The sequence below is a fragment of the Xiphias gladius genome, chromosome 12, assembly GCF_016859285.1.
Source record: "Xiphias gladius isolate SHS-SW01 ecotype Sanya breed wild chromosome 12, ASM1685928v1, whole genome shotgun sequence".
NCBI classification, from domain to species: domain Eukaryota; kingdom Metazoa; phylum Chordata; class Actinopteri; order Istiophoriformes; family Xiphiidae; genus Xiphias; species Xiphias gladius.
Genome location: NC_053411.1, coordinates 8,090,940 through 8,118,035, shown reverse-complemented (window position 1 = coordinate 8,118,035; position 27,096 = coordinate 8,090,940). Strand labels below are relative to the sequence as shown.

The 27,096-nt window shown below is 43.9% G+C and overlaps 2 protein-coding genes across 2 annotated transcripts; both read right to left on the bottom strand.

Annotated features, from left to right (window-relative positions):
- Window positions 1-1,232: 1,232 nt before the first annotated feature.
- lgi2a (leucine-rich repeat LGI family, member 2a) lies at window positions 1,233-7,460 on the bottom strand. Its single transcript, XM_040140341.1, has 8 exons — window positions 7,083-7,460; window positions 6,795-6,866; window positions 5,872-5,943; window positions 4,751-4,822; window positions 4,382-4,453; window positions 4,084-4,253; window positions 3,705-3,869; window positions 1,233-3,608 (listed from the first exon to the last, which is right to left on the bottom strand). The coding sequence occupies exons 1-8, from the start codon at window positions 7,277-7,279 to the stop codon at window positions 2,791-2,793; spliced, it is 1,638 nt and encodes a 545-aa protein (XP_039996275.1). The 5' UTR covers window positions 7,280-7,460; the 3' UTR covers window positions 1,233-2,790.
- Window positions 7,461-11,402: 3,942 nt separating this feature from the next.
- On the bottom strand, window positions 11,403-23,259 carry sepsecs (Sep (O-phosphoserine) tRNA:Sec (selenocysteine) tRNA synthase). The gene is made up of 12 exons (XM_040141135.1): window positions 23,078-23,259; window positions 21,009-21,122; window positions 20,776-20,930; window positions 19,751-19,869; window positions 19,051-19,209; window positions 18,666-18,819; window positions 18,386-18,488; window positions 18,026-18,155; window positions 16,632-16,723; window positions 14,646-14,739; window positions 14,326-14,416; window positions 11,403-12,065 (listed from the first exon to the last, which is right to left on the bottom strand). Exons 2-12 carry the CDS (start codon window positions 21,120-21,122, stop codon window positions 11,819-11,821), a joined length of 1,458 nt encoding a protein of 485 aa, XP_039997069.1. The 5' UTR covers window positions 23,078-23,259; the 3' UTR covers window positions 11,403-11,818.
- Window positions 23,260-27,096: the final 3,837 nt, after the last annotated feature.

The window sequence follows — 27,096 nt, the reverse complement described above, 5'->3', positions numbered from 1 at the left end:
CATCCTCCCTGTCATTGATGGCAGCAGTTTGCAGTGGTGTGCTCTTAGTTATTACCATGCCCTCAGTTTTGCGTCTCGGGCCGCCGTGCCATGTTGGTGAAGGTTGTTGGGGCTGTAAAGTAGCCTGAAAGGGTGGAAAAAAAGGTTCTGACAACTTCATTTTAGGGTTAAAAAATAAATCTATATTTACATTCATAGTTTATATTTTACTTAAAAGACGTTGAACACCAAAGACAGTAAAAAAAAAATAAAAAAAATAAAAAGCACCACCTCCCACCCCCCATTTCCTACTCCAAACCTACGCCCTTTCCTGTTCTTGATAACTGGATAGATACCGCAGGAAAGCTCTGGACAGGAAGACAAACCCCTAATAATTGTTGAATTGGATTGTCTCCAGTATTATGAGTAATATCTATCAAAAATTGAAATATACAGCTTTTCCTGTATTTCTACCACTTCCTCTCTCACTCTGCCCAATTCTCTCCTTCTTTCTTGCTCCTCCCATTCCCAGCATTATATTCTGTACTGGAGGAATGAGGTCTTGAGTCTGCACACTGACTGGGAGGCTTTTATGGTTTTACGTTGCTTTTCTTCCTGAGCTGACGCCACACATTGTTCCCTGAGTGTCCAGTCACTGCCGTCCAAATGTGAGGGGATCTGAGTCGATGAAAAACGTTGATGTGTTCCTCTGAGCGCATTCAGTTATTACCATGCGCCCAGAGCCATGAGCTGAACAGGTGAAAGCATTTTCTCTGCCCTCAGTTTTGCGTCTCAGGCTGCCGTGCCATGTTAGTGAACGTTGTGGGGGCTGTTTTTAGAAGCAAAGGTTCCGACAACTTCGTTTTAGAGTTAAATAAATAGATTAATAATCTATATTTACATTCATAGTTAATATTTTCCTTAAAAGATGCTAAACACCAGTCAAAGACAGTGAAGGCACAAAGCTCTTTTAGTAAAGCTACCAATACATTATCTATCACAGTGTAAGGTATACTAATCTATACCCACGCCCTTTCCTGTACTTGATAACTTGATAAACGCCGAAAAGTTCTGGACGGGAAGACAAACCTCTGCTAATGGTTCAAATTCCAAAGCTGTATACTTTTGCCGTGATGTGTGTTATGATCCTTTGCAGGAGGCTGCTTCATTCTGATGGAACTGTCAGTCAATCAACCCTGATGATCAATGAATGATAAAACACGTCTCACAATCATATTTTTACACATTTATTTTGATACACAATTGATTAAACTCACGGTACATTTTGAGAATAACATTCAATATGCTTGAAACTAAATCATAGAAAAGAATGCCTGTTGTAAAGCTTGCATATTCCATTATTTAGTTCTTTTTTTTTTTAAATCTGCAATACCATTCACTTAATGAGTAGAAGCACTTCTAGACTTCTGGGTTTGTTAGGTTCATCTAAAAAGAATTTGGCAAACACCCTTTTTTTGAATGTCATGCTCTTGCAAGCTGCGGTACCATTTTCTTTTTTTTTTTAAAGTGAGTGCAAAGATCCATTCAGATTTTTGTGTGACAAACAGGTAGTGGCATTACCATCCTTGTTTTATGTACATTTCGTAGCTTGAGTCAACATTCAGTATTTTCAAAGAACAGAAAGACCCAAAAAGTCTCTCACCTTGAGTGGATATATTTACATGAATTTTGCTTCTGTCATTTTTGGACAAATTGTGTCCTATATCAAATTTATTTATTTGAGGCCACTGACTTCAGCTTTTTTAGGTGTAGCCTGAAACAAAAGTTAATTTCTGTCTCTAGGCCAATAACTGTGGTTCTTTTTTCAAACTTGTAAGTATGTTTAATTTCCCTGACATCGCCTAAACGCATGTCCTTTCCACTAAATGGATAAAAAGAGCTTCTATCTATTTTGCCACTTCAAGTTCCTCTGAGCTAAAAGGGAATCTAACTGGGGATTTTCTATTCATGTTTGTCTAAGAAGGCATGAGCTATATCCAGTCCTGCATTGTTCACCTCTTCACTTCTTCTTTGTTTTTTTTACCGTATGCAGTATAATCTATAGCACCTACAGCAAGTTTTTCCACAACAAACAACTACACTCTAAGGACTGTGATCTCAGCTATGATAATTAAAGGTTTGTGCTTTCAAGACGTTCCCTGTAAGAAAAAAAGCAAAGGGGTGTGATACTTAATCACGGCCAGAGGGAGGCACTGTGGTACCATCAGAACCCAGAAGGCAACATCCTGTACATTACCACAGGGTATGAGGACATGAGGTAAGTGGCAACCAAACCTGTTACATCCTCAGTTGCCACAAATGAGAATAAAACAGAACTTGTAGTGTGATCTTTCTCTCAGGTCCTGGTTCATTTTCGGGGGTATAAAACCATTAACACAGGGGATATTAAACTGAAATCTCTACATCCAAATAGATCAAATTAAATTTTTAATTTTTCCACCCTCAAGAATGTCAGCTGGATTTTCAGGAGGATACCAGCCTGCTTTGTACAACAACCAGCCCTAGTGACTCTCCCCCTCAGTCCTTGTGATATGCTTGTTTCTCTGAAAGCCTGGGAGGTCATGAGGACAGGTAATGGGACAAAGCCATTGGGACATAGTCAAGAAGTCTTAAGAAACTCAAAGGATTCCAAACACTACTTGATTCGGCTCGTATTTGTGACAGAAAACTATGTAGGAATTGATATTTAACAGTTCAAAAAGTCTGTTCTGCTCCTTTCTTTTCCCTTCACAATTGTATCTTTTTAGTGGAAGACGTTCGATTACAGGAGGGGCAATGAGATACGCCCCCTCACAAGCTCAAGTCAACGATGATGTGCTCAAAGATCTGTGTGTTTCCCTTGAAGCTAGAGGCAAAGATGAAGTTCCTGCGGACAGTGGAAACCACAGTGAAGGAGCGCGGCGCCTGGATGTACACCTCCTTGAAGCGGTCAAAGAGGTTCTTGTCATCATCCCACAGGTAGATCTGCGAGAAGGTGTAGTCACTTCCCAGGGCCAGGTAGTAACGTTCTTTGAAAAAGAACGGCTGCAGAATCATGGAACCTCTTGAGGGCAAGGCTTGGATCTCTGCAAACTGTTTGGCACCCCAACGTAGAACTTTGGAGTCTCCTATGTAGCGTGTCATAGCCAGGTAGAGTTCCCCTTTGATCCGGAAGTGCCTCACAGCTACTACATCCTCCATGTTCGGGATCTCGCCCTGCAGGACAAACTTCTGGTTGCTCCGGCTCCACTGGTAGATCACAGGCACCTGTGAGCGGCTTGCCAAGATAAGGTGGGCCTTCCCATCCAAGTCCAAGAACTCTGCATCTGTGTCACGGTACCACTCATGCAGCGACTGGTACGAATAAAAGCCTTTATTGTTCCATTTGTAGAGGGTGGACAGGCCCGCTTTTGAGCTGTCAGCAATCACAAAGAACCAGTCAGAGCCAATCTGGAACGCCTCGATATCGTTGGGCTTGGAGATCTTGGAAACCTCAATGTCCTGGAACTTGCTGAACCTGCTTTGGTCCTCATCAAATCTGTAGATGTGGGAACCCCCAAAGAGCTGAGCCACGATGACAAACACCTGGTTCTGGATGACAACTGACTTGCACCCCACAATGGACTGACCTGAATGGCAGTAAAAAATGAAATATATAGGCTGATAGCTTGAGCGCAAAACTAAACCAGGGTATTCTGAGACAGTTTGTTAAAGCATTGTCATACCTGTGATGTTATCATAAGTCCTGAAGTTCATCTCTATGTGGTCCCATTGTAAAACCATACAGCTCTCTATGCTGGGAGCAGCAATAGCCACGTAGACATCGTTCTTATAACTGAATGTGTCAACAGACAGAGACTCGGATGCCACGGACTGATGGAGGACGAAATCTGTGAAAAGGGGCATCCTGAGTTAAATTTTTCCACAAACGAATAAATTCTTAAAAGCAAAGTTGGCCACATTAAAAGGATACACAGAAGAAAAAAAAACACTTCAGCCTTTCTATAGACTGCTTACTGTGTACAATGCAAGTCAGGGACAAGTTGGCTGACACTGATGCCAGTTAGACTAGAGACGAGGCCAGCTGGCTCAGGTGTTTCTCACCCGTTGAGATGCATTCATTGTGCAGGCTGGTCATGTCATTAAGGCGCTTGTCCTTCATGTCCTCCGGTCCAGCACACATGACATCCGACACTGTGGCATTGGTGCTCTTCAGCCACGTCATCAGCCACTTGGCACGGCAGTCACACTCGAAGGCATTGCCTCGCAGGTCCCTGCAGAAGGGGAGAGCTGTTTGCCATTGCTGAGACACAAAGTAGACAAGCTAGAAGGGCCTTAGAAGAATAAAAGGAGGAGAAGTTTGGAAAATGATCCCGTGCCCGATTTAGAGTGACAAACTTACAGCTCTATCAGTGAGTCCAGGTCAATGAAGAGGTCCCTGGGCAAGGCTTTAATGTTGTTGTTTGCCAAAGACCTAGAAACAGCAGCAATAAATCAATATAGCAAAAGCTACCTACGTGAGATAATAATAAAACCTTTTCAAGCAGATGGGTGAGCCCAAGATTTACATATAATGCACAGAGGTTAAAGTAATATTTAAATGTCCGGAGAACTAGCATAACAATTTTATATCATTCTCCTGTATATCTCCATAAATGTTCAATACTGGACTATTTAGCATCCCTTGGTTAGTGTCACAGCTAATCTATGTTAAAAAAAATCATGTTAAGCAGATGCATATTATACTTATTTAACAGTCCTTGAAACATACAAGTGAGTCAAGTCCCTGAGTCCTCGGAAGGCATATTTGGATGCAGTCTCTATCTTATTACTCTCAATGAACCTGCGGAAGATGAAAAGAAAATACTGTGAGTTTTGTGATCAGCCTGCAGTACGTCACATCTGCAGCTTGTGTGTCGAAACAATGCATCAAAGAACCTATTGTGTATAACTGATAATTTACTTGGGATATTTTAATCAAGTATTTTTCTTTTGTTTTTGATGTTTTTTGTTTTGCTAATCTTACGTTGCATGTGAAAAGACATGAAAGAAGTAGCCATACACATACTGAACACAATCAGCACCTCTTTCTGTCCACGGGGAGCGAAAGTGATCAAGTCACCCTCTCCATTCCAGTGGCGTTCCGGTCTCAGAAAGATTCATTTAGACTTTCATGAAAATGACACTGATTCTGGTGAGCTTTGTGCAGTTTAAGACAAAAAGTAACTTTTAACAATGATTTGTGTAAAAGTCATGCAAAACCAATGCCTTCCTTTGTTGTTCCAAAACTGGAAATTTATGAAAGTGTCGAAGAGCAGTGAAACTGCTGCTACATCAGTCATACTAAGTTTAACTGGCACAGTTACTAGAGGTTAGGGGAAGGCTCAAATATTTTGTTTATCGTGTTATTTACAAGATTTTGGTCGGCATATGCGCACATACCCCGGTGATGAATAGATCACATCTTTTTCATTAAAAATGAAAAAAATCAATAAAAATTTCACTTAAATCAGGCCTGGGGATGAGCTGTAATAAATACATTACTTCCCAAAATGTCTGTAATGCCAGCAACTGTACTGATACAGATTTGTAGTATGTTTTCTAGAAATTGGATGTTGAGGAATGGGGGGGGGGGTAAAACCACTAGAGGGCGTATGGTCAATACTTTCCTGTTTCATTCACTGTGAAAAACCAACATCCAACCACATCACCTCATGCCCATAAAGTCATTCCTAGTAGACTGTTTTGTTACGTTAAATTAAAGCCCACAGTTTTATACAGCTAAAGCTGATTAGATTAATTGAATAAATCTGCGAGTAGCCAATGTATTTAGTTATTACACTAATTCACTGAATGTCTTTTCATCTATTTTTTTTAGATAGAAAAACTTACAGGTACTCCAGATGTGGAAGGCCTGAGAATGCGTCATCCCTTATAGTTGTTAGAGAGTTGGAATTCAAAAGCCTGTAATGAATCAGAGAATACACATTAACAGACGCTGGCTGCCAACAGTATGTGCTGTTTCATGCTTCTGAAAAAATTCCCCCTCGGATTGCGACTTCGCTTGCCTCGCAGCAACACAACCGATTCCGCAGGCAACGCGGAGCCAATACTCCACATTCGGTCCGCGAAATCACGACCGGATTCGAGCACATTGTCACTGGAAACTCTAAGGGAAACCACATGCATGCAAAAAAAACGTTGAAAAAAAAGGTGCTCCTTGTCACACAGAGAGAGCTAAACCATGGATACTTATATTGTAGTGTGATATAACTCCTCATGCATCAAGCTGTAACACATGCATAAGACCCCACCCATGTGTGTCATCAGTCTGGGTTAAACGCTGGATGTCTGCCACGCCTGTGTTTGTGCTGACATCACAGCTATCACTGGTGGAGCAGCAAAGCGGATGGACGGCCTCCGGTGAGCGCACCGCGGAGTGGGACCTCGCTGAGGTGATTTATTCCCAGGTGTCCCACCCTTTTTAAAAGCCCTCCCTGCTAATGGCCCTAACGCGCACTGGACGGACTTAAAAGGGGCGTTACTGTAGCTGCATTACGGGAGAAAGCGACCGGTGTTTTGTTGTGTGGGTGTCGGCCTTAAACGGTCACCCCCCCACCCCCCACCCCCCTTCTGCCGCTGGGCCGTGGCGCATTCGTCCTGTATTTTAAGTCTCCGGTGTGAAATAAAGTTTTGAAATCGATCCGCCTGCGGCGAGGGCCCCGTCCCAGCGGGAGCCTTCGCCGGCAAGTTGAGGTTGACCCGCGGAATCTAGCGATACAGAGGTTATTAGAGGCCGGGGGACGTGTCCTTACAGCAGCTGGAGAGACGGCATGTGGGCGAACATGGCCTCTCGGACCTCGGAGAAAGTCCCGTTGACGATGCTCCTGAAAGGGAGAAGCAGAAAAAGGATGAGGACGGGAGGTGAAGCTGAGCTGAGGAGCGAGCAACCGGGGGAGGCGCCTTTCCGCCCCATCAAGATGGTGTACATCATAAGCCAGGGCAGTTCATGTAGGAATGAAACTTCACAAGCCTTTAACTGCGGCATTTCACACAAGCATACACTGCGTTTAGTGAAGCGATCCCATGGGGAGGCTACTCACAGAGAACTGATCTCGCCGGGGTTAATCCTGGGCACATAGGAGGACCCGACGCAAACGATGGACTCCTTGGAGCAGCCGCATGTCGAAGGGCATCGGAAACCCCTCTTGAAATGGCCCGGCTGAGGCAGGCAGCACAGCGACACGGCCAGCAGCGCCCAGATCCTGAGAGCCGGCGGCATCGTTCCTGCCGGCGGCATCGTTGCTGCCGGGCTCGCGTGCGGGAGGCTCGCCGGAGAGCACCGATCGGGGCAGACGGCGCCGCGCGTTTACACCCTGCGCCGTGAAATGCTGCACTGGCGCCCTGGCCTCAGCGAATCAGCTGCAGCTCCCCTCCGTCCACTTGAATTATTTATCGAGCGTCGCGCGGCTCCGGTCGGATCGCTGTTGGTCGAACGGCCATGCGCCATACATGCGGGGGGGAAAAGAAAAAAGAAAAAAAGAGAAGAAGAAGAAGAAGAGGTATTATTAAGCGTCTTGCGGCTGCCGCAGCTGTCCTGTGCGTTTCACTCACACTTCATGTTGCGTTCACAGGAGCGTGCAAACGTGGCTGATATGGAAATGTAGTTTCAGTGTATTTGCAGATGCACTAGATCTCGAAAATACATTTCCAACGACCTCGGTTATGTACACGCCTACATTTTGCTGCCAAATTTGCTGCGGCTTTGATATTTCTGGTCGCGTTTTTACAACACGGGGTTCGTTCCGACGATTCACGACCGGACAAGTCTCCCGACTCGGGCCGAGCCGTTTGACTGAGCCGCCGCGGGGGGGTGAGACGTTGCTGCTCCGCGCCGTGAGCTCTACGGTGCCGTGCCCCTCCTCCGTACGCGAGCGCCCCAGAGGCGCATGGCTGCAGCACCACGGACAGCGCCGCTGTGCCGCCCCGCGCAGGGCTGCTCAGCGCGCCGGAGCGTTTAGGGCGGAACGCAGCGGCCGTCCGAGTGGCCGCACGCGCAGGGCCACGCACGCAGTGTTGCGCGCAGGGACGCCCGCGTCAACGCGAGGGAGAGAGGACCGCGTTTTATCGAACTGCTACAGGTGGAATTTTTGGCCCCGGAGCGAAACAAAAACAGCAGCAAAGGTCCCTCACTTTTACCCCCCAGCCAAGAGCTTTAGAGGAAAAGCTTGTTGTACACAAGGCCGCTCTCAAACGAGCCTTAAACATAGCTGTAATCATACTAATCATGACAATACACTATCTGAAGCACCAGCACAAATTCATATCAGTCGGATCCAGAAGGCAGCATATACACTGACACTTAAACAGTCCCAAAAAAAAGGGTTAAAAGACAGACAGACAGACAGACAGAAAGACAGACAGACAGAAAGACAGACAGACTGAAAGACAGACAGACAGAAAGAAAGACAGACAGACAGAAAGAAAGAAAGCCAATTAAAGTAATTGTTACAATCAATCTTCAGACCTTCATAGTCTACAACAAGATTCATAGACAAAACATTGTGTCTATAATACAGGGAGGAAAAAAAGAAGAAATACTATCCAAGTAATCCATCCTGCCTCCTTTTCAACATTCCATCAGCAACCATTCCTTCTTTTCCATCCGTTTCATGGGAAACTGACATTCCTAAATCAGCCGATTATGTATAATGCAAAAGAAAATGGGAAACCACACAGTTCACATAATCTGTTTTCCTCTTGAATGTTTCTGGATACGCCAAATTCAGTGGCCAGAGGAAGAAAAAACAACTGTGCAGCGAAAGATCTCCGGCTTCTAGATGAACAAGATGGATCATACTGTTCAGGGCCAACCTTTGGTTTGATATGCACGTGTCCCTGATTTTCATTTTCCAACCATTTCTCATTAAATCCACAGACATTTCAGGGTTTTATTTTATCGTATTTATTTGCATTTATCAGGGTTTCAACCATCAAGAATAAAGCATGCACTGATGATGTTTTCATGCATCTTCATCGTCTGCACACGTCAATGTGGCGCTCTGTTCTCCAGTTTGCTTTTCTTCTTGTTTCTATTTCAGCCAGTTTTCTATTCTGTCATCCCCATTTAAAGATTTATACATTACAAGTTCATACATTCATTTGTTGTTAGTTTGACCCGTAAATTGCTACTGGAGATATTAAAGATCTCATTGAAAGAAAATGAACTTTAAAAAAAAAAAAAAATGCCATTTAAAGATTTTTCGAAAGAGAATGAACAGTGGGGTGCAGACAGGTTAGATCCTTTTACCTCATTGGCTATACCCGCTCTTAGCAGACGTGTTCCAATGTTCCTATTACACTTTGCTGTTAAATAATAATAGTAAGTCACTTATTTTTAACACTCAGTGAATGCATTTTTTATTACTAAATTCGAGCATTTCCAAGCACAATTCTTAAGGGATTAAGGATTCTTACATAATTCAAAAGCTGAGGAGGCAAACTTTGCTGCCTTGTCGCCGGCAGTAGTGTGGTCCCTACCGCTGGCGGTCTGCTAATCCATGACCTCGTTGTTAGTTTAGTAAACTATGATCCTTATGGTACCAGGCTGCGTAGCTGGGGCCCCGTTTGTGCCACTCTGGCACTCCATCATCCCTGAACTTTACCTGGCAGCCGCCGAGAGCCAGGAGTGAAGGGCCATTTGTCAGTCAGCAACGCCCCTGGGTTACTTAGACTTATGATTGAGTGTTTGGAGTGCAGGTTCGGGAGGGCTATTTTTAAAGGCGGTCTATTTTGGTGGGGAGGGAGGAAGATAAACAATCATTTAGGGGAAACAAGATGCAGCAAGAATCTTAACTATCAAACTGATTACGTGGTTGCATGGTATGACAATGTAATGACCTGTGCCAGTTTCACAGTGGTAGATTTACGCACTGCCACAGTCTTGATCAATAGGGAGGGGTCCTTTAAAACTGTCCAGCACAAAAAAGGTGCTGGCCTGACTCCCTATCCTCGCCGCGTCCCTGCAACATCAGCAATAGATGTGGAAACAAAGCAAACTGGTGACAGGGAATGGAGAAGAGAAGGGGAAGAAAAAAAAGGCAAATCGTGTTTTAAGTCTCACACTGGACAGGGAAACATTTGCTTAAAAGTTCCGTGCATCAAGGGGGAAGCCACATTTGTTCCTGTAAACCCAGAGTACTGTTCCACATACAGCTGTTTATGTCTTGATTCTGCCTCAAGCTGATGAGGTGAGGCATTTGCCTCCTCGAAATGATCCACCATTAGGCTGCTTTCCAGAGTGCTGCACTGTACCAGCGTCGTCACAGAGTTCAGTGTTTTTCCACTTTATTCTGTCAACGGTTCAGTACAGCTTTGGGAGCAGTGAAAGTGTGCTGACACAGCACCCCTATCTATCTGACTCCGGCCCACTTTCAAAGGCTGCTGGGCGGATCGGTGCTGCTGCTGCCATTGCTAATGCGTTTGAAAGACTGACATGCGCTGACTGTATTTATATATTGCTATAGCCAAGCACGCCCGGGCCCGTCACAGATGCAGCAACCACGACCGTCCGTACTTCCAGTTCCGGTCCATACACGACACAGATTCAACTCCAAAAACACGCAGCCGCAGCTACTTCTCATACCCCCAGTCTTTCAAAGAGCAATCAACCTTCATAATACACAGCAGATGAAGGGCAGGGCACTAGAAGAACTTGGCCAGTGCCGTATCGAAATATAGATTAGTCATCAGTCAGAGAGGCTTTAGTGGGAGTCTATTTTTGTGCCTCGGGGCACTACCTGCCCCGCTTCCTAATGACCGCGATTGGAGAGCAGTGGGATTAAGACAGAAGACATAAGAAAACCTCTTTAATCACTTGTGTGATTAAAGATCAGTTCCCCTGGGGAAGTTCTGACTGAAATCCAAGTTCATCCTACTGTGTACAACAGTCAAATACAGCATATCAGTTACCTACATACTGTATCTTTTAAATCCTAAATGTTAAATACAGTACGTTAGCACCGAGGCTATTGGTGAATATTTCCTTCACTAAATACTGGAGAGATATGCGTTTGGTGTGCGTCATTGATTATCTGCGACTCGCTATCTGTTACCAAGCCTGTCAACAAATGAGCAAACAAATGAGCTAACCCAATATACAAGGTTCGGATGGAGTTAATGGCCCGACGGCACTTTTATCACATTACATTACACGGAAGACGTGGCAAAACACAGTACAGTTTAAAGCTGTGTGGTTTTATCTATCAGTGAGTGGACAAGCTTAGTGTAATCCCAAAACAAAAGGCAGATGCGCAGACTGTGTCTGCAATTACTGAAGGAAAAAAAAGAGGGATCCCGGTTCATTTCAAACTGAAAGACTAGCTAGTTTATAGACTATATTATCCTCCAATAACGGCACTGTGCAGGCTTTAGATGGTTTAATTAAGAGAAATGACAAACAGGAAGTAAAGACTATTGTAAATGATACATTCATAATCTATTTTGAGTCCAAAATCCATAAACTAAAGCATTTTTGACATCTTTGCAGACGCTTTGTTCTAACTTTGGATCAGCGGCGTATAGCCGTATGCTCCCGAAATGCATTTGCATGCAGATTAAGTCCTTAAATCATCTGCTAATTAGCACACCTTCACAGAAGGGGGAATTAATCAGTTACATCAGTTTGTGTCATTGTGGTTTGAACTGAACACCCGCACGCAGTTTCGTCGCCAGCTGAGCTCTTGTCTTTGACCTTGTTACAGTGTCTGGATTGATAATCCATCAGCAAGTGCCATTCAAGACACACAGTTCAGATCAGGTAAAGATCATCTTCGCTGTGTCAATCTCCTGCAGTGTCCTCCTGGATCGACGGAGGTACTGGGGAACTACTTTTAGCCCCATTTAACTCTTTCTTCAGAGTCTTCAGGCACTTGTCAAGCCGTTTGACGCACAGTGTAACGTCCTCTCGAGTGATGCCCACAGCTGAGGCAGCATTGAGGTAGGGGCAGGGGTAGGCCTCCGAGTGTGACATAAAGCCACGGAACGTGTGCCCACTTATGGTCTGCTCCTTGCCCAGCGGTATCACCCTGGAAAACATGGATGAAAAACAAGAGAAGGCAGTACGGTAATGATTACTTAACCTGTCGGGGAACAACCAGAAGGCGGTACTTACGAGAATTCTCACAGATGATCTTTTCTCAGTTACACAGAAAATGCTACCGTAAATGTTGCTAAGCAATGCATGCGGCATGACAAGTACTGTGATATGAGCATTTTCAGTGCTGAATGTGTGAAATGTGGGGCAGCGAAAACAAGCTATCAACACGACACTGACACATCATCATCTTTTAAGTTGATATGGCGAACCTGTTCGCAAACTATCACACGTCAACCGGATACAGACAACTTTAACACTCATTTGGAGTTGTGTCTCTGACCAGCTGATGAATATTCACGCTCCTTTTAGTTCTTTTTTTTTTGGTCTCTACCAACTCCTGAGGGAAATATCTGTCTCTTTGGCTGCTAAATGCTCCACTATGTTCGCCAGCTAACTTTGTCTGTCTGTTGCCTGGTGCTGGCCAGGTGGCGTACAGTTTATTTATCAGATTTTTATTTGCTGGAAACAGCTGCCTGCTGCTGAAAAAAGTGACACTATAAGAGCGATAAAGTGTGAACTGGAAAACCCCAGAACAATGACCTCAAAGACACTAAAGTTCTAGCAAACTGCAGGGTCTGGAGATAATTCTCAGTGGGTTCATCACTACAAGCAGCCCCTCTCACATACAAACAGTCATGGGATCCATTGTTAGTATTAAATATTGATTATAGCAGCTTTGAAAAGCAAGTTTTGGCCTTTTGGCTGACTTGACGGCGTCCAATCTGACCAGATAAACACTGTCACTTAGCGTGTGATAGCTCTGCCAAAGACTTAGAAAAGAAATATTAATTGGGTCAAACAAGTTTCCAAGATCCTTGCAATAAAGTAAAGCTTCAGGAAAGGGAGGAGGGAAAGGAAGGAAGGCTTCATTCAGCAGAGTAAATTCCTTCCCATACTCGCCAGTTTTTAAAAAGCATAGACGAGAGACCTTTGGCAGTGCTGCATTATCAACAAAGTGCAACTTTAAAGTGTTTCAGAGGTGGATTTAAGGTGAAAAGCTAGTAAACTTTCAAACTGTAGTTGCTTTAAAAGTGTCAAACTCAAGTCTACGCCTCCGAAATCTGGCAGGGTTTCCCCCCTGTCAGCACAGTTTGGATTCACTTTAATGTGAAATCTGTTACTGGCTATCTATTAGGATTACGTGTAGGAGCAGGGCTTTTTTGGTAGAGAAATAAAATGTAATAAGATGTAGATCTCTGTTAATGGTTTTTTTCTGGATAAGAGAATGGCTTATAGTTGATGAGAAATGAAGCCAACTCGCTCTCACAGTATTCACAGTTGGCACTGAGAATACTTCACTTAATAAGAGTGTATCTCATACTGCTAGAAAAGATTAATGTGTGTCACCGAAGCATAAACTTTAGAAGTCAATGCCTCTCATTTAGTATGCTACTCAGATACAAGGCTAAAACAAGACGCTACACTCTGACCTTGGAAAAATGCTCATCTGGAAGAAAGCAAGAGAGGACAGTGGAAGTGTGGGCTATTTCTTTGATGCTTCTGTAATGAAATGAGTCATGAGTGCACTCAAATCTGAGCAACACAAAACAACAACGACAAAATGCCCCAAATAAATTACACATTCTGCATATTTAAAATATTTAGATGGGCTCCCATGCTTGTTGAGAAACTACTGAATGGAAAAACAGAGAAACAAATGCGCCCCAACGTGAAATTTGGTATTTATGCAGCCGTGAGTGACTGAGGCAGAAGCCAACAGTGAAGAATAGACAAATCCTCCTCCCTACCTCTATAAAAAAAATTAAAAAAATACCCTACGAGTGGGCTGTTGATGCCGCATCAGAGTTTGTGCCTGTTGTTGAGACGACATCCCTCTGAGGATGCTAATGGAAACATCCTGTTAAATAAGGAGGCAGCCCTGATAGGATGGGCTGTCTAATCGTCTAAAGTAGTTTCTGCTCCACTGTATTCAGCAGCTCTCTCCGTCTGATTGCTTTTCCCACTGTCCATTTTGTTTGGCGACACATGGCCCAACACCTTGTTTTTGAGGAAACTAACAAACCCCTTTTTGACTTTAGTGACACATCCGCTCACTCCGTGTCTTTCCAAGCTTCATCCCAGTCCCCAAAACTTACACACTCACACACACAAACCTCCACACCCTTGTTTTCCCTCCTTTTCCCATGTTTCCATTTCCAGGCCAGCTAGATCACAACATTTTTTTTTACCTGGCTCCTGACACTTGCCGGGTGAACAACATGGAGCCCAGCTGAGTTACTGCCCTGTCGTTCTCAGCTTGGAGACCATCCAGAGACATGGCTAGAGGAGGAGAGAGATGCCACACCCAACACACACACACACACACACACACACACCCCAACACACAGACACACAAACACACACACACTTACTTCACTAAATATCTTAGATTAAAAAAATGTAGGGTCAGAAATATAGGCTTCACTACTCAAAATAAAATCCCAATATATACCAAAATATATAGACAGACTATCCAGTCTGTGGCCTTTAGCCAGTACATTGTGCTTACCCAGGGAAATGGGGTTATGTGGGGTGTGAAGTAGTCTCTCTCCATGCGCGGAGGCCAGACTCTTCAGTTCCTGAGCCAGGAACAAATAAATCTCCTGCAGGCCAAGCAAAAACAGAAGAAAACATGGAGACATGGAACAAGAGGGAGCAAGGGCCATACAAAAGAAGCATAAATAGTAGCACAATGCTCCTTTCACACACTGCCACAGCCTTATTTTAGCAGCAGCAGCCATGGCTTTATTCCTAACCAAGCCGATCAACCGACAAGCAGGCCGGTCCTTGTCCAAACCCCCTCCCTTCCCCCTTCCCTCTCTCCCCTGCCCGCCTGTGTGCTTTTCCCACCGAGCTTCAGCACAAGCCGCGTATCAACTTCCTCTCTATTTGCGGCCGGGATCGCTCACATCACACATCCACCTCTGGTCTCAAGTAGAGAGGCAGGAAGGATGAACACATGCTTTCGGCCTCAGATTTTAGCATCCACGTTTAAAAGATGCTGAAAAGGTGTGTTTAGATCAGAGTATTAAAGCAGTGTGTGGAAGGCTGGACAAGGACGACAGAGTTTTGAACACAGATGTTATGAGACCAGGCTAGGTTTCGTTGCTGGCTACTGGTGCCAGATTCCCCAGTGAAGTGTCGCCCATAAAAGGATCTGCTATTCGCAACACTAGGTGTGTGTATCCGTGTACGCTGCTTACTCATACTTTTCTAATCTGAAAGCATCAAGAAGGAAAATATTTTCTCTGTCATGAATCAAACAAACAGCCTTTCGATGATGTCAAGTGTCTGTAAGTGTCCCTTGTTCTCTAATAACAATGGACGACTTTATTATCCTATGAGGAGGGGTTGCTAGTGGTGGAGAGTTTGCATGGCTACCACTCTGCAGACAATAACTGTGTGTGTGTGTGTGTGTGTGTGTGTGTGTGTGTGTGCGTGATCACTAAACCCCGTCCTAACCAAAAACACACATCATCTGCTGGTTCTTTTCGATATGTAGACATTTTCTAAAATGGCGACACGAGGCTGTAAATGAACTTCAACAGATGACATGTTTGAATTATTCAAAGCTTTTGACCCTGGGAGGGATGTGAGGAAATCACTCGGTTCTCCACACACACTATGGAAAACGGGCCCTGTACATTAATTATGCATAATGTGGACCAAGAGAAATCAATAAGCCTTGGTGCTGTCAGGTCATGCGAGAGGCCAGAGAAATTTCCTAGATGTATTTTTCTGCCTCAGAGTCAATTTTATGCCAATAGCATTTTAGGCATTGTTTGCCATCCCATGGGCATGTTATTTTTAGATAGGAGCACTTCAGGTAGAGTCTAATTTGTGATTACTGTACATTTCCATTTGAGGTCATTTGCGAAAAATAAAAACACCCTTCTCCAGCTTCTTACACGAGAGTCAGTTATGTTCCAGTCTGCCGAGGTCCGAGCATCAAGAGAAACAGATATAGTCCAAATACGTTTACAGTACATTTATGGTACAGCAGTTCAGAGGTGTGAGAATGCTGCAGTGCCTACCATTTAAAGAGCGGGAGTGCCGCATTGTGAGCAACTCTGCTTTAAAGCAGGGAGCCACCAGGGGATGTTTTCTGAAACTTCTGGATCAATTTTATCTTGCTATAGCATACTCCTCCCTCCACAAAGCTCTTTGTTTGCTAAAGCTGAAAGTCTCCCTCCTCAGTCAGACTGCAGGTAAAGCAAAGCTCCACACACACACACAGAGTCATAACATGTGATCCACTGCGATTCAATCCAACTTATGTAAACTGTTCTTTGCCATCTTCAGGGGAAATAGGTTGACACAGCAAACATAGAAAGATATTCAGAATGTCTGTAATGTACGGCTGACATTGCCGCAGTGCTATTACACCTGTCTACGTTGTTCCAGTCATACCATCTGAGATATCCCACCCTATCTCAAGTATTTCTCTAACTAGGCTCTCTTTAGCCTCATAAAAATGACGTGCGCTGGTTCTCACCTTTCTTTCTGACAGGAGTTTCTTGTAGCCACTGGCTCCCAGAGTGAGGAGGGTAATGAGGACATCAAGGGAGGGTGAGGCTGATGCTCGACCTGGACACAGGAGGCCAAGGGGCGACTTTGTTAAGCAGTTAAACACTAGACGACAGAGTCTGCTATGTGCAAAACCTAATTCTAAATTTAAAAATCCACTCTTCACATCAACCACAATTAAATAAACACCACAGGCTGTGAAGGTGAAGCATCTTGTATATGTCTATGGAGGACCAGGTATCAGTTTCCTCTGACTGCGTGTATCACTCCTACTCAGACCTGGCCTGACAAAAAAAACAGAAAATTTCAAACTGTATAGTCATGGGTGGTAGCTAGGGCCGGGTATTGAATTTCAATACTTTTTGAGTATTGACAAAAATGAGTCTGTGGCACAGACGCCGTCAGGAACCAAAAACTTGCGTCACATTCTTAGTCTTGTTTATTCAGTCTTTGAGCAGATAGTGCTTGATTTAAAAGGATAATTCTGATGATGTTCTTTTTTTTTTTTTTCTCGTCGTCATAGCCAAAGTCTGGTGTAGCGTATTCCTTTGTGCCACTGAGCTCCATTGTTTTCCAAAAGATTTTAAATCAAATCACTGAGCCATAGTTTAACTGTGTGACTTGTTCCTTCAGTAGGATGAACACGAGCACTGTGGTATATTTGTCTTGGTGCTGACAGCAACAGACAGGGAAGGGACGTCAGAAAGTACTGACAGTTGTTGACAATAATTGAAATATAGAATATTGCCACATTTATCTTTAAATCATAATTTTCATCATTTTAGACTATATTCTGTACTAGCACGGTTCTTGTACGACTGCTCTGTGTTAAGACAAAATTGAATAACGATGCATTTTTGAAAGACGGCATATTTTGTTAAATGGGGAAAAAAAGGTTTCCTCAGACACAAATGTTTATATTCCTGATGAGAAGGTATAAAAATCCTTCTAGTATCATTGCTGGAACCAATGCATCATATTGTCAAGGGTATCGAAACATTTCAATCAGTACCTGATAATAGCCTACAATCACTGACTACACTGAGGGAAAACATTGTGCCGTTGAAAACACACGGCACATAAAAGTATTGTTAATACTTTTATCATACTTAATTGTTCTTTATTAACTTAATTACCTGTGTCATTACTGAGTTCATATCCCAAAATTCATCACATTTTACTGGTTGAAGATGTAAAATTGTGAAATCTGGTCATAAAGAAAAAAAAAAAAAAAAAAAGGTGTGTCTCTAATACAGTGAAGCCCCATTATACACCAAGAAACACAGAAGAGATACATGTGTATTATGCACACATACAAATCTGTACAAACATGCATATGCACAAAAATACACATCCACTCACCTGGGTACATCTTACTTATCTCCTCTATGAAGGACTCATCAAAACCTGCAATTATGGCGCCACCTACTGGAACCATGAAGTTCTTGTCCAAGCTCTGTACAAAGGCATCGATTCGTCCGACACGAGCCCCCTGACCAAAGAAAGTCGGAGAAAGATTTCACCAATCGCCCTGTCACCAGTGAGCAAAGTATGTATGTTGACGGTGAAGACACTTCATATACATGATACATGATATATTGTATTCAGAGGTGAGCTCCGGCTAAAAACTGCTACATGCAGTTCCACGTGAAGACGAGCACAGGCATTACTGCTGCTTCAAAAATACAACTGAGAGATGGACTGGGTCAGAATGGTACCTACCTGTTGTATTAGGTGCATGCATTTGGACGACTGCACGCCGTATGCATTGTTAACTATGTGGGGAATGTTATATTTGGCACACAGAGTGGCCAGCTCCTCAAGCCTGCAAGATAAGACGACATGGACTTTTAGAAATGGCCAAATTAAACAGCTTACATCATCTGTATTTGAAAAGAAGTGACATTTAAATCGTTGCCTTTAAATATTTAATGATAAACTTCATCTAATCCTATTCTAACATCCAGAAAAGCTTAAGAGCCTGAATGAAAGCTTCAATTACCTGTCAGGGACTCGCGGGGCAAAGCAGGACGTTGTCGAATGAACACACAGGATGTTCTCTGCTCCGAGCTCCTCCACTTTGCGCTCAACTGCTTCCAAGTCCGTCCGCAGCTCATCGCCTTCGAGAACATTCTCCACCACCACCGGTTCAAAGCCTGATAAAACAGTCCAATACGAGCAAGAGGCAGCAGAAAGCCCTCGGGTGTGATTGCGTGGACGGCTGGATTCATTAAACAATGCCCACAAAAAGTGCGAAGATTTAGTTTGTCATCACATAATTGATTCTGTTCAACAAAAGACACTTCGCAGGGCACCGCTTCATTTCCATAGTCTGTGAACAGGATGTGAGGGTAACACGACATTGGGTATTAAAGTCATATCATCACCTGCCGTGATCATGGATTTGAAACAGGACTTCTGGTCAATGCGAGGCCAAATGATGTAACGAGCCTTGGGCCTCCGATGACGAAGGGTCAGGAAGCAGAGGGTCAAGCTCATTCCTGTTGCCATGGGAACTACAAAGCAGCTTGACACACTCCGCACACCTGTTATCCAGAAGAAACACAACGTGCTTTTTTTTTTTTTCCTGTTTACACCTGCAAGTAGAAGGTCCACATGAGGACTAATAGTTAGCCTGTGAAAACATCTGTATTATGTCTTCTTTGAAAAAAAAACAACAACCCTGATGATGTCATCAGGGTTATTGCTGCTTGGACCTAAGACTTTAAACTTTTAATCCAATTTTTTTTTTACAAACTGCAGATGTGTTTTTCAAAGAAGTAGGCATTAAGGAGACAGGGAGGGTCTAATGAATGATGCTGCTGAGTTGCTTCGTCAGAAATTTAGGATCCTGTGTTTTTGGAGTTTTTGATCTTTGATTTTTGTCGCCTTTCTCGAAAGTGCAACATGAAATCGCTGCAGTGGCGCCCTTGAGATTTCTAATTTTTTTCCCTCCCTGTTAACGTACAAATTTCTTCAACAGTTCATTGGCCAAAAAGTAAAGACAATTCAAACATTATTTAGCAAAAATATTAAATGTTCTTGCACAGTTTAACACTCTTTGTTGGGCTGATAAGATATACACACCTGCAAGCTTTAAGATGTCCAACACAACTGAGTTAGTCAGCTTGTTAAGTAGACTGGATCCTGCAGCTTTGGGCTGAATAGCAGCGATGTCGCCTGACCGACCTATGCCGTGGATCAGCCTACGTAAAACAGCCGAGTGTCACAGCAGGAACCGTTAAACGACTTCCTAAACTCTGAAGTGTGCAAATCTGATATTTGACTGGTCATTAGTGAGGATTTGTATGAACAGAAACTTCTGGATACACCTCAGTAATATGTTGAGGAGAGCCTGACCAATACATTGGTATGGGTGATTTTGCCATATCACAAAACAATAATAGATGTCAGTGGTATCAGTCGGCAAGCAACTGTGATGTTGGAGGTAACTCTGAAACATTTTTGCCATTACTTTACTTAGTTTGCCCTCCAGAGTGCTCTTACAAGTCCCCCCCCGACTATTGACAAATCTGAACAAATCTTAACTCAAGGTCCCCTTACTAGCTTCCAGTGGCTTGGAGAAGGAGTTTGTTCAGTTGTCGTGGAGATAGTTCAGTTCACATAATCTGTGATCTTCACATATCGAACTTCAGTGATGATGACACCTGAGCTATGTCCATGACAACAGCAAACTCCATCCACGGACAGAGACCGTGAGATGCAGTTGATAGCTCTGCAAAAAGCTAGTAAGCGGTCCTTGAGTTACGATATTCTGCTTTTATTTTGTAAACTTCTACTGAAACTTCTGTTGCCAAGGTTAAGAATGAAATTTCACACTAAAGTACATATTTTGGTTACATTTCTTTAATAACCAAGTTCATTGTATCCTTATCAAAAATAGTTGTTTATGTTAAAGCGAATATCCGTTTTAACATCTTTTTTTTTTTTAGGTTTTTTTTAAAATATCTACATCTCAAATATCAATATGCCTTATATAGTATAAAAACACATTTACAATATAATTAAAATTTTATATTTTTAAAATTGGATACAGCATGATGCAGTGTGGCTCTATTCAAATATAATTAAGTTGAATCAAAAACTTGAACCTGTAATGTCGTCTTGCCACAAGGCTGGATGCCACCCGGCCTTCCCTCTCCCCCACTCCACAGTTGCCGAGGAAGTTATTGCTGTCCATCACTGCCAGCTCATTCAGGAGGAGCTCTATGGTGCTCTCACTCCAACCTTCCTCTGGACACTTACCCTGCAAAACAGACACTGTGAAATGCGAATGTGTCTGCGGGGACCTTGAGGAAACCCGGAGTCGGCTGTTGGACTTTACCTGCTCCAGCAAGCGTCTGATGAGCTGCTCATGGCTACGACGCGCCTGAGACCCCTGTCGAATGTAGGAGGGTGACACTATCTTCTCACTCAGGAAGAAGTTTTCACTGTTCATCTGTGTCAAACACACAGAGCTTCACGTTAACATGAGCTGTCAATTCTCAAATACCTTTGGCCCATATTTACACAAAAATATCTTATTGTTTAGAGTACTTTTTTGTCAGTTCAGAAGCACAGTATGTAACTGTAAGGAATAAGTGGGCTAAAACAAACTATTATAAAAAGTACTTAATAGTGAAGAAAATTCGAAAACACCACATTTTGTCAACAATGCACATTTTGGTTTTAAAGGTCACAGAATTTTTCCTAAAGCGGAAGATAAAAATCGGCTTAGTAATCATTAGGAACACTACTCCTCCATTATATAAAAACAGTCATATAATGTCCTCTGTGGCTTCGGAAGAGCGAGTGTCGAATTGGAAACAAATAACCCTGATGTCATTCATTAATGGTTACCACAGCTTGGGCTTAGAAACTATAAATTTATAACAGAGAGCCAGTGGGTGTGGAGTCTGGAAGACACAGGTGTTCACTAGGCAGGAAAGATCTAATAAGGGGATGCTATCATGGGATATGTGGGGACTAAAAGACTGGATATCGTGTATTTTTATTTATTTGTTTTTTTAAATTCTGTCTCTTTTATGCCCTCCAATTTTATGATTGAAAATGGTGGGGTGTCCCTTTAACTTTTTTCATTCTAAACCTGCTTTTTGATCAGAGATGTCTAAAATGAACCACCATCCCTGTATGAACGTGGAAATTGTGAGAAACCGGCCCACGCTTCCTATTCACATTGGGAATCCTGCTTGTCCTGTGGCCAGGCACTGTCTGACACCCCTCCACGGCAGTGACTTCACCGGGATGACTGTTCGCGCCAGACGGGCTGGTCTGATTATTAACAGGACTGCTGATTTCCTGGAATTTTCACAGACAACAGTCTCTGCAGTTTACTCAGAATGGTGCGAAATACAAAAAAAAACAACAACAAAAAAAAAAAACACCCAGTGAGCAGCAGTTCTGCAGAGGGGGAACAGCCTTGTTGATGAGAGATCGGACGAGAATAGCCAGACTACAGTAACTCAGATAACCACTCTTTACAAGTGTGGTGAGAAGAAAAGCATCTCGCATTGAACAACACGTCGAGCCGTGAGGTGGATGTCGGCCAAGAACAGAAATCTGAGGCTGTGAGTGTATTGTGAACTGCCCTATAACAGTTCACAGTTATTTTAATGCAGTTATTCTAGTGCCATTCGTGTTTCATGTTGTTATTGTGAATTGTTTTTAACCATCCCTTTTCTATTTGCTAAGAGCCCCTTTGACACACATCATATGTTGTATGTCTCCATATTTAGGTGTGTGAAATTATTTATTTATTTATTTATTTTCTGTGTGTATAAGTCCATATCAATTAAAGGCTTTTAAAACAAATACTTTACTTGCTGGAATTTTAATTTCTTTGTTTTTTCCTTTATAAAACTGTTTCTTGGGACAGTGTCCAAAAAAATCGTACGTTACTGAAACACAGTAGCAGGGGTGTGTGTGTGTGTGTGTGTGTGTGTGTGTGTGTGGGGGGGGGGGGTACAAAATGTACATCTACATATTGGATCTAATTCACCGCAAGAAGATGTTTAGTAACGATCTTTAATGTTTTATGTAGAGCCGCTATCTCGGTCAGGACACTCCTGTAAGATAATGTTCCCGCTCGGTCTGTCCCTTCCCTGGAACAATAAAGTCATGTATAACGTTGCAAGGGCATAGCTTCAAGAGAGAAGCACCTGCGAGCTGACGACGTTCGGGTCCCACCGGCCACGGGAGCCGTCAACCAATTCTGCTCCGTCGAGCAGGACTGGAAGCGCGGTTTCGGTTTGATGAACTGTGGCCTCGCGTCGTCCCGCTCGCGAACAAGGCTGCTAGCAGCTCCGCTAAGCTAACGTGCTCGCATCGGCGGCCACGGACTCGCATTGGCAACGGGGCCGCCTTGGCAGAGGGACGCGTTGCGTGTCTTCTTACCTTTCCCTTGGGTCTCGTCGCGTTTCAAACCGACTCCAAACTGTTAGTGGGCGGGCGGGAGGAGCCTGCTGCGGCACGGAGGAAGAGGATCCGCGACTAGACGACCTGGAACACTCATGTGACCGCTGGGCGCTCGTCATGTGACCAACATGGCGTTCGAGTTGATCGTGTTGCGCGGAGGAGTCAGCCAGTCCGCGTGAAACTCACCTTTCAATTAACAGTTTTACGGAAAATGTCATATATTCTTTTATGAATCCATTTTCATTCTATTGTTCTCAAATGTAAATCATTATTATATTACTGGGGAAAAAAAACTTGTTTGAACTATTGATGCTGAGATATTGTTATTTTTTAAATTTCACCAGAAACCAATGACATGAATAAACGAATAAGCAAGTAAGTAAGTAAATAATTAAATGCCACATACAAATATTTAAATATATTTCTGTTATTAAGGGTCTACTGTGATTCTGGAAGAGGACTGAAACCAAATAACAGGTGTACACAAATTAATTATCTTATATTTTGAAACAGTTTGTTTAATGAATAAATTGATTGTAAAATGAATAAACACACAATGGCATATAATTGGAAATCCACACATCTATACACACTGTTGATATAATATTTAAGCCTTTGGAAATAATTTCACGAGACAGAACTTCATTTCATTTCATTTCAGCTCTTGAATCATAGTATTAGGACCGACAATAATGGACCTTATCCACATGGTAGGTTTACAGGACCAAATGTGCAGGATAGGGGTGGAAGTATATACGTCACACACACACACACACACACACACACACACACACACACACACACACACACACACACACAAATATAAAAAAATCAAACAAACTAGTAACTCCAGCTGTCAAATAAGCAGTGGTGTAGTAGTACCTTAGTAAAAACTACAAAATCTGATATGTAGTGGAGTAGAAAGTAGCATAAAGTGGAAATACAGCACCTCAAAATTGTCCCGAAATGTAATACTTGAGTAATTGTATGGGGGGGTTGCAGCCTTCAGCCTCTGTAAGTTGCCATTTTGCCTTTTTTTTTTTTTTTTTTTACAGAATGATGCATTTGTTGGGTTGCTTACTTTTTAAAATGCCGATTTAGTAATGAGTCCAACTGTAACCCTGTAAGCTCTAGCCCCTATCTCCAGTAACAACACCTACACTTCGTTCTCAAACGGATTTAGCTGTTTGTTTTTTTTTAAACTGGTGGATTTAACATCAGCATACATGGACAGGGTTTCAAATGACCGATATGTAGGCAAACGTGAGACCGGGGCCACGAGAAGCACGGGACAATACACTTTCTGGACTATTTCTCAGTGTAAACACACACAGTTGTATCCGTGGAGAACTTGGGGGGGGGATCCGCAGGGTTTTTTTTGCAGCAAAGGGGAGAGAAAGATGGCAATTTGCTGGCATAGCAGGGCTTTCAACTCAACAGCTATGCCAACATCTTGCCTTCCTTCCTTGACCCATGTTCAGATACGGTTCGGGTGGGTTTCCGCAGCCGGTTCGCAAATTCGGGGCCGAGCCTCATCTTCATCCAGGAGCGCCGGGGTGGGGGTGGGGGGGGTGAAAACTCCGAATATGGCTCTTCATGCGGTTTGAGTCGTGAAGAGTGGAGTGGAAGCATCGAGCCACAACACGTTGATCCAAGTGGGTTTTGTGTGTTACTCAAAACGACTCCGGCTTAAAACCAACTTCGAGTAAAACACTGTAACGTGTCAAAAAAGAAAAAAAGACATTTGGTCTGCATGGTCCCAAAACAACACGGCAATGCGCAGGAAATCCCTCGTCAATTAGGCATAAAAAGAAATGGAGTCACAAAGAGGGTTTTCAACTTACAGGCTGGCCAGGATGCAGGAGTACCGAGGGAAAGCAGGCAGACGGTGGCAGGCCCGCTCCCTCCTACCACCCCATCTACCTGCTGAGGTGTGCGTGAGCCGAAATCCCCACACCCAGCTCCCCCCGCGGCCGTCGTCCTGGCTCCCTGTGCCCTGGCGTCAGACGCCGGCCGAGTGAAAGCGGGCTGAGGGTCCGGAGGCGACGAGCCTGCCTTCCACCGCCCACTCCCGTGCAGGCGGCGCAGAGTGCACGGCCGCGGCAGTCTGCGGCGCGGTGGGTGTGTTCCGGGGGCTGGCCGGGCGGCCCGAGCGTGGCTTCCCCGCACCCTTGGGCGCCGACGAGGAGCGCCATTGGCTCAGCTCACACCGGGGGAGCACCCTTCCGAGGAGCACGCCCGGTCCACGAAGAGGTTCGCCCAAGTCCTCCCAGGACTGAGGAATCTCCCGAAAGCCTCAAGCGTCTCTATCGGACAACCAAGTGACAACTTTGTGGTCTGCAAGATACCATCCTCTAACTATTAGGACATTAGGAACTGTTGTAGTATAACTTACTTATTCCAGAAGCTTTATTAGAAAATGAATTATTATTAAAACCGACCACCTTCTGGTTTTTGCGTGGCTGCTCCTGCTCAGGCACAGCCGAGATGGATGACGCCCGTGGAGCTGACCATGCGAAGTCCTTGGTTCGCCAGCAGCGTGGCCCGCTGGTCCACGCACCATATAAACCATGACTACAGGATCCGGTTCGCTCGTGAATCACACGGAATGACTCAAAAGCCGTCTAGACCAGAGCACGTTGGCCATCCAGGGCAGGAAAGATCACATTCTCTTCCATGCCAACAGTGTGTATCTGACACATGTCTGAGCACAGGTTTGCGTAGCAGAACCTTGCCCCCCATCCCCTACCATGAATTAACTCATGACCCCTCAGATTTATTTTGTGACCCTTAGAAGGGGGCACGGTCCCGAGGTTGGAAGCCACTGGGCCAAAAGCTAACTCTATATAACACAGTTAAAACTCCACCTCTACCAGCAACAACAGTAAAATGCTGCTCACACATCTGATAATGTCATATATGCTAACATGTCACTCACAGGGGCCATTTTCCCCGGGGAACGATTACTTTGTCCCAGGATCCCTACATTTTGCCGCTAATACATCTGTGCTGAACTTAGATAATGAATGCAGGACTTGTAATGGAGTGTTCTGACATTGCTGAAGTTTTCCCTTTTAACTCACATCCACAATCTGAAAACTTCTCGGGTGTTGATTTGTGCTCAAGTTGTGATGGTGAGACGAATGCTTTTGGGAGAGAGCAGAAAAAGTAAAGATTATTCCAGGGCAGTGTGCGACGGTCCTCGCACTATCCAGCTGCAGTTTTCCTTCAAGACACACTTTTTTCAAACAAACAAACAAAGTTAAGCTCATCGGGCTTTCATGACTCACTTCCTAAGGTGTCGACACTGGCCACACCTGTCAACTCCCACAGAGCAAATACTTGGACGTAAAAAAAAAAACAGTGACAGGACCTGACAGGGGTAATTTTCCCATTATGCACAGCAACCATTTGTTTCTCATGGTAACGGCACTGTAAGTAGAAAAATTGAGGGGTTATGATCAGTGCGGAGTAGTTTAATTGGGCTTCACTCAAACAGGCGGGTGCGGACTAAGATGAAACTCATTCCTATCCATAAAATCTTTCAAACCGAGGTACAGAATCTCCTCAGAAGTAAATCTCGGGTGCCTCCACTGAACAGAACACTCAGCTCAGCGTGTCACCGTGGAACCAAAGGCTCCTAAAGGGAATTGTACAGTACGATAAAGTGCTTCCCTCTCGTTTCCATCTTCGGTAAGGTCATTTGAAACGTTGCCTGATAATACGCCAGGCTCTCTGAAATGCCTGGGCATTCCGCGAAACGATTCCCCCTCAACAATAACTAAGTATCGCGAGGGGATTATTTCAGGCCCGGGGTTTTCATGCAAGATCTGAAAAAGGAAAACGGATATTCACGAGCCAAAGTTAAATTGATAGGAAAAGGCAGAGATGCCAAAGGAATAAAGAGACGGAGTCCACAAAATGCAGGCAACATTTATAGCACATAAGACACATACTGTGAACGCAAAATTAGGACTGTGAAGGAATCCTTTGTAAGT

Bases quoted from the DNA above. Each gene is read 5' to 3' on its own strand.
- sepsecs (XM_040141135.1), bottom strand. From the start codon at position 21,122: ATGAACAGTGAAAACTTCTTCCTGAGTGAGAAGATAGTGTCACCCTCC. The intron at 20,931-21,008 runs GTAAAGTCCAAC...TCTGTTTTGCAG, and splicing joins TCAGACGCTTGCTGGAGCAG to GGTAAGTGTCCAGAGGAAGG. The intron at 14,740-16,631 runs GTGAGAACCAGC...CTTGGCCTGCAG, and splicing joins AACTCCTGTCAGAAAGAAAG to GAGATTTATTTGTTCCTGGC.
- lgi2a (XM_040140341.1), bottom strand. From the start codon at position 7,279: ATGCCGCCGGCAGGAACGATGCCGCCGGCTCTCAGGATCTGGGCGCTG. The intron at 4,454-4,750 runs GTATGTTTCAAG...TGCTGTTTCTAG, and splicing joins CTCAGGGACTTGACTCACTT to GTCTTTGGCAAACAACAACA. The intron at 4,254-4,381 runs GTAAGTTTGTCA...CCCCTTCTGCAG, and splicing joins CTGGACTCACTGATAGAGCT to GGACCTGCGAGGCAATGCCT.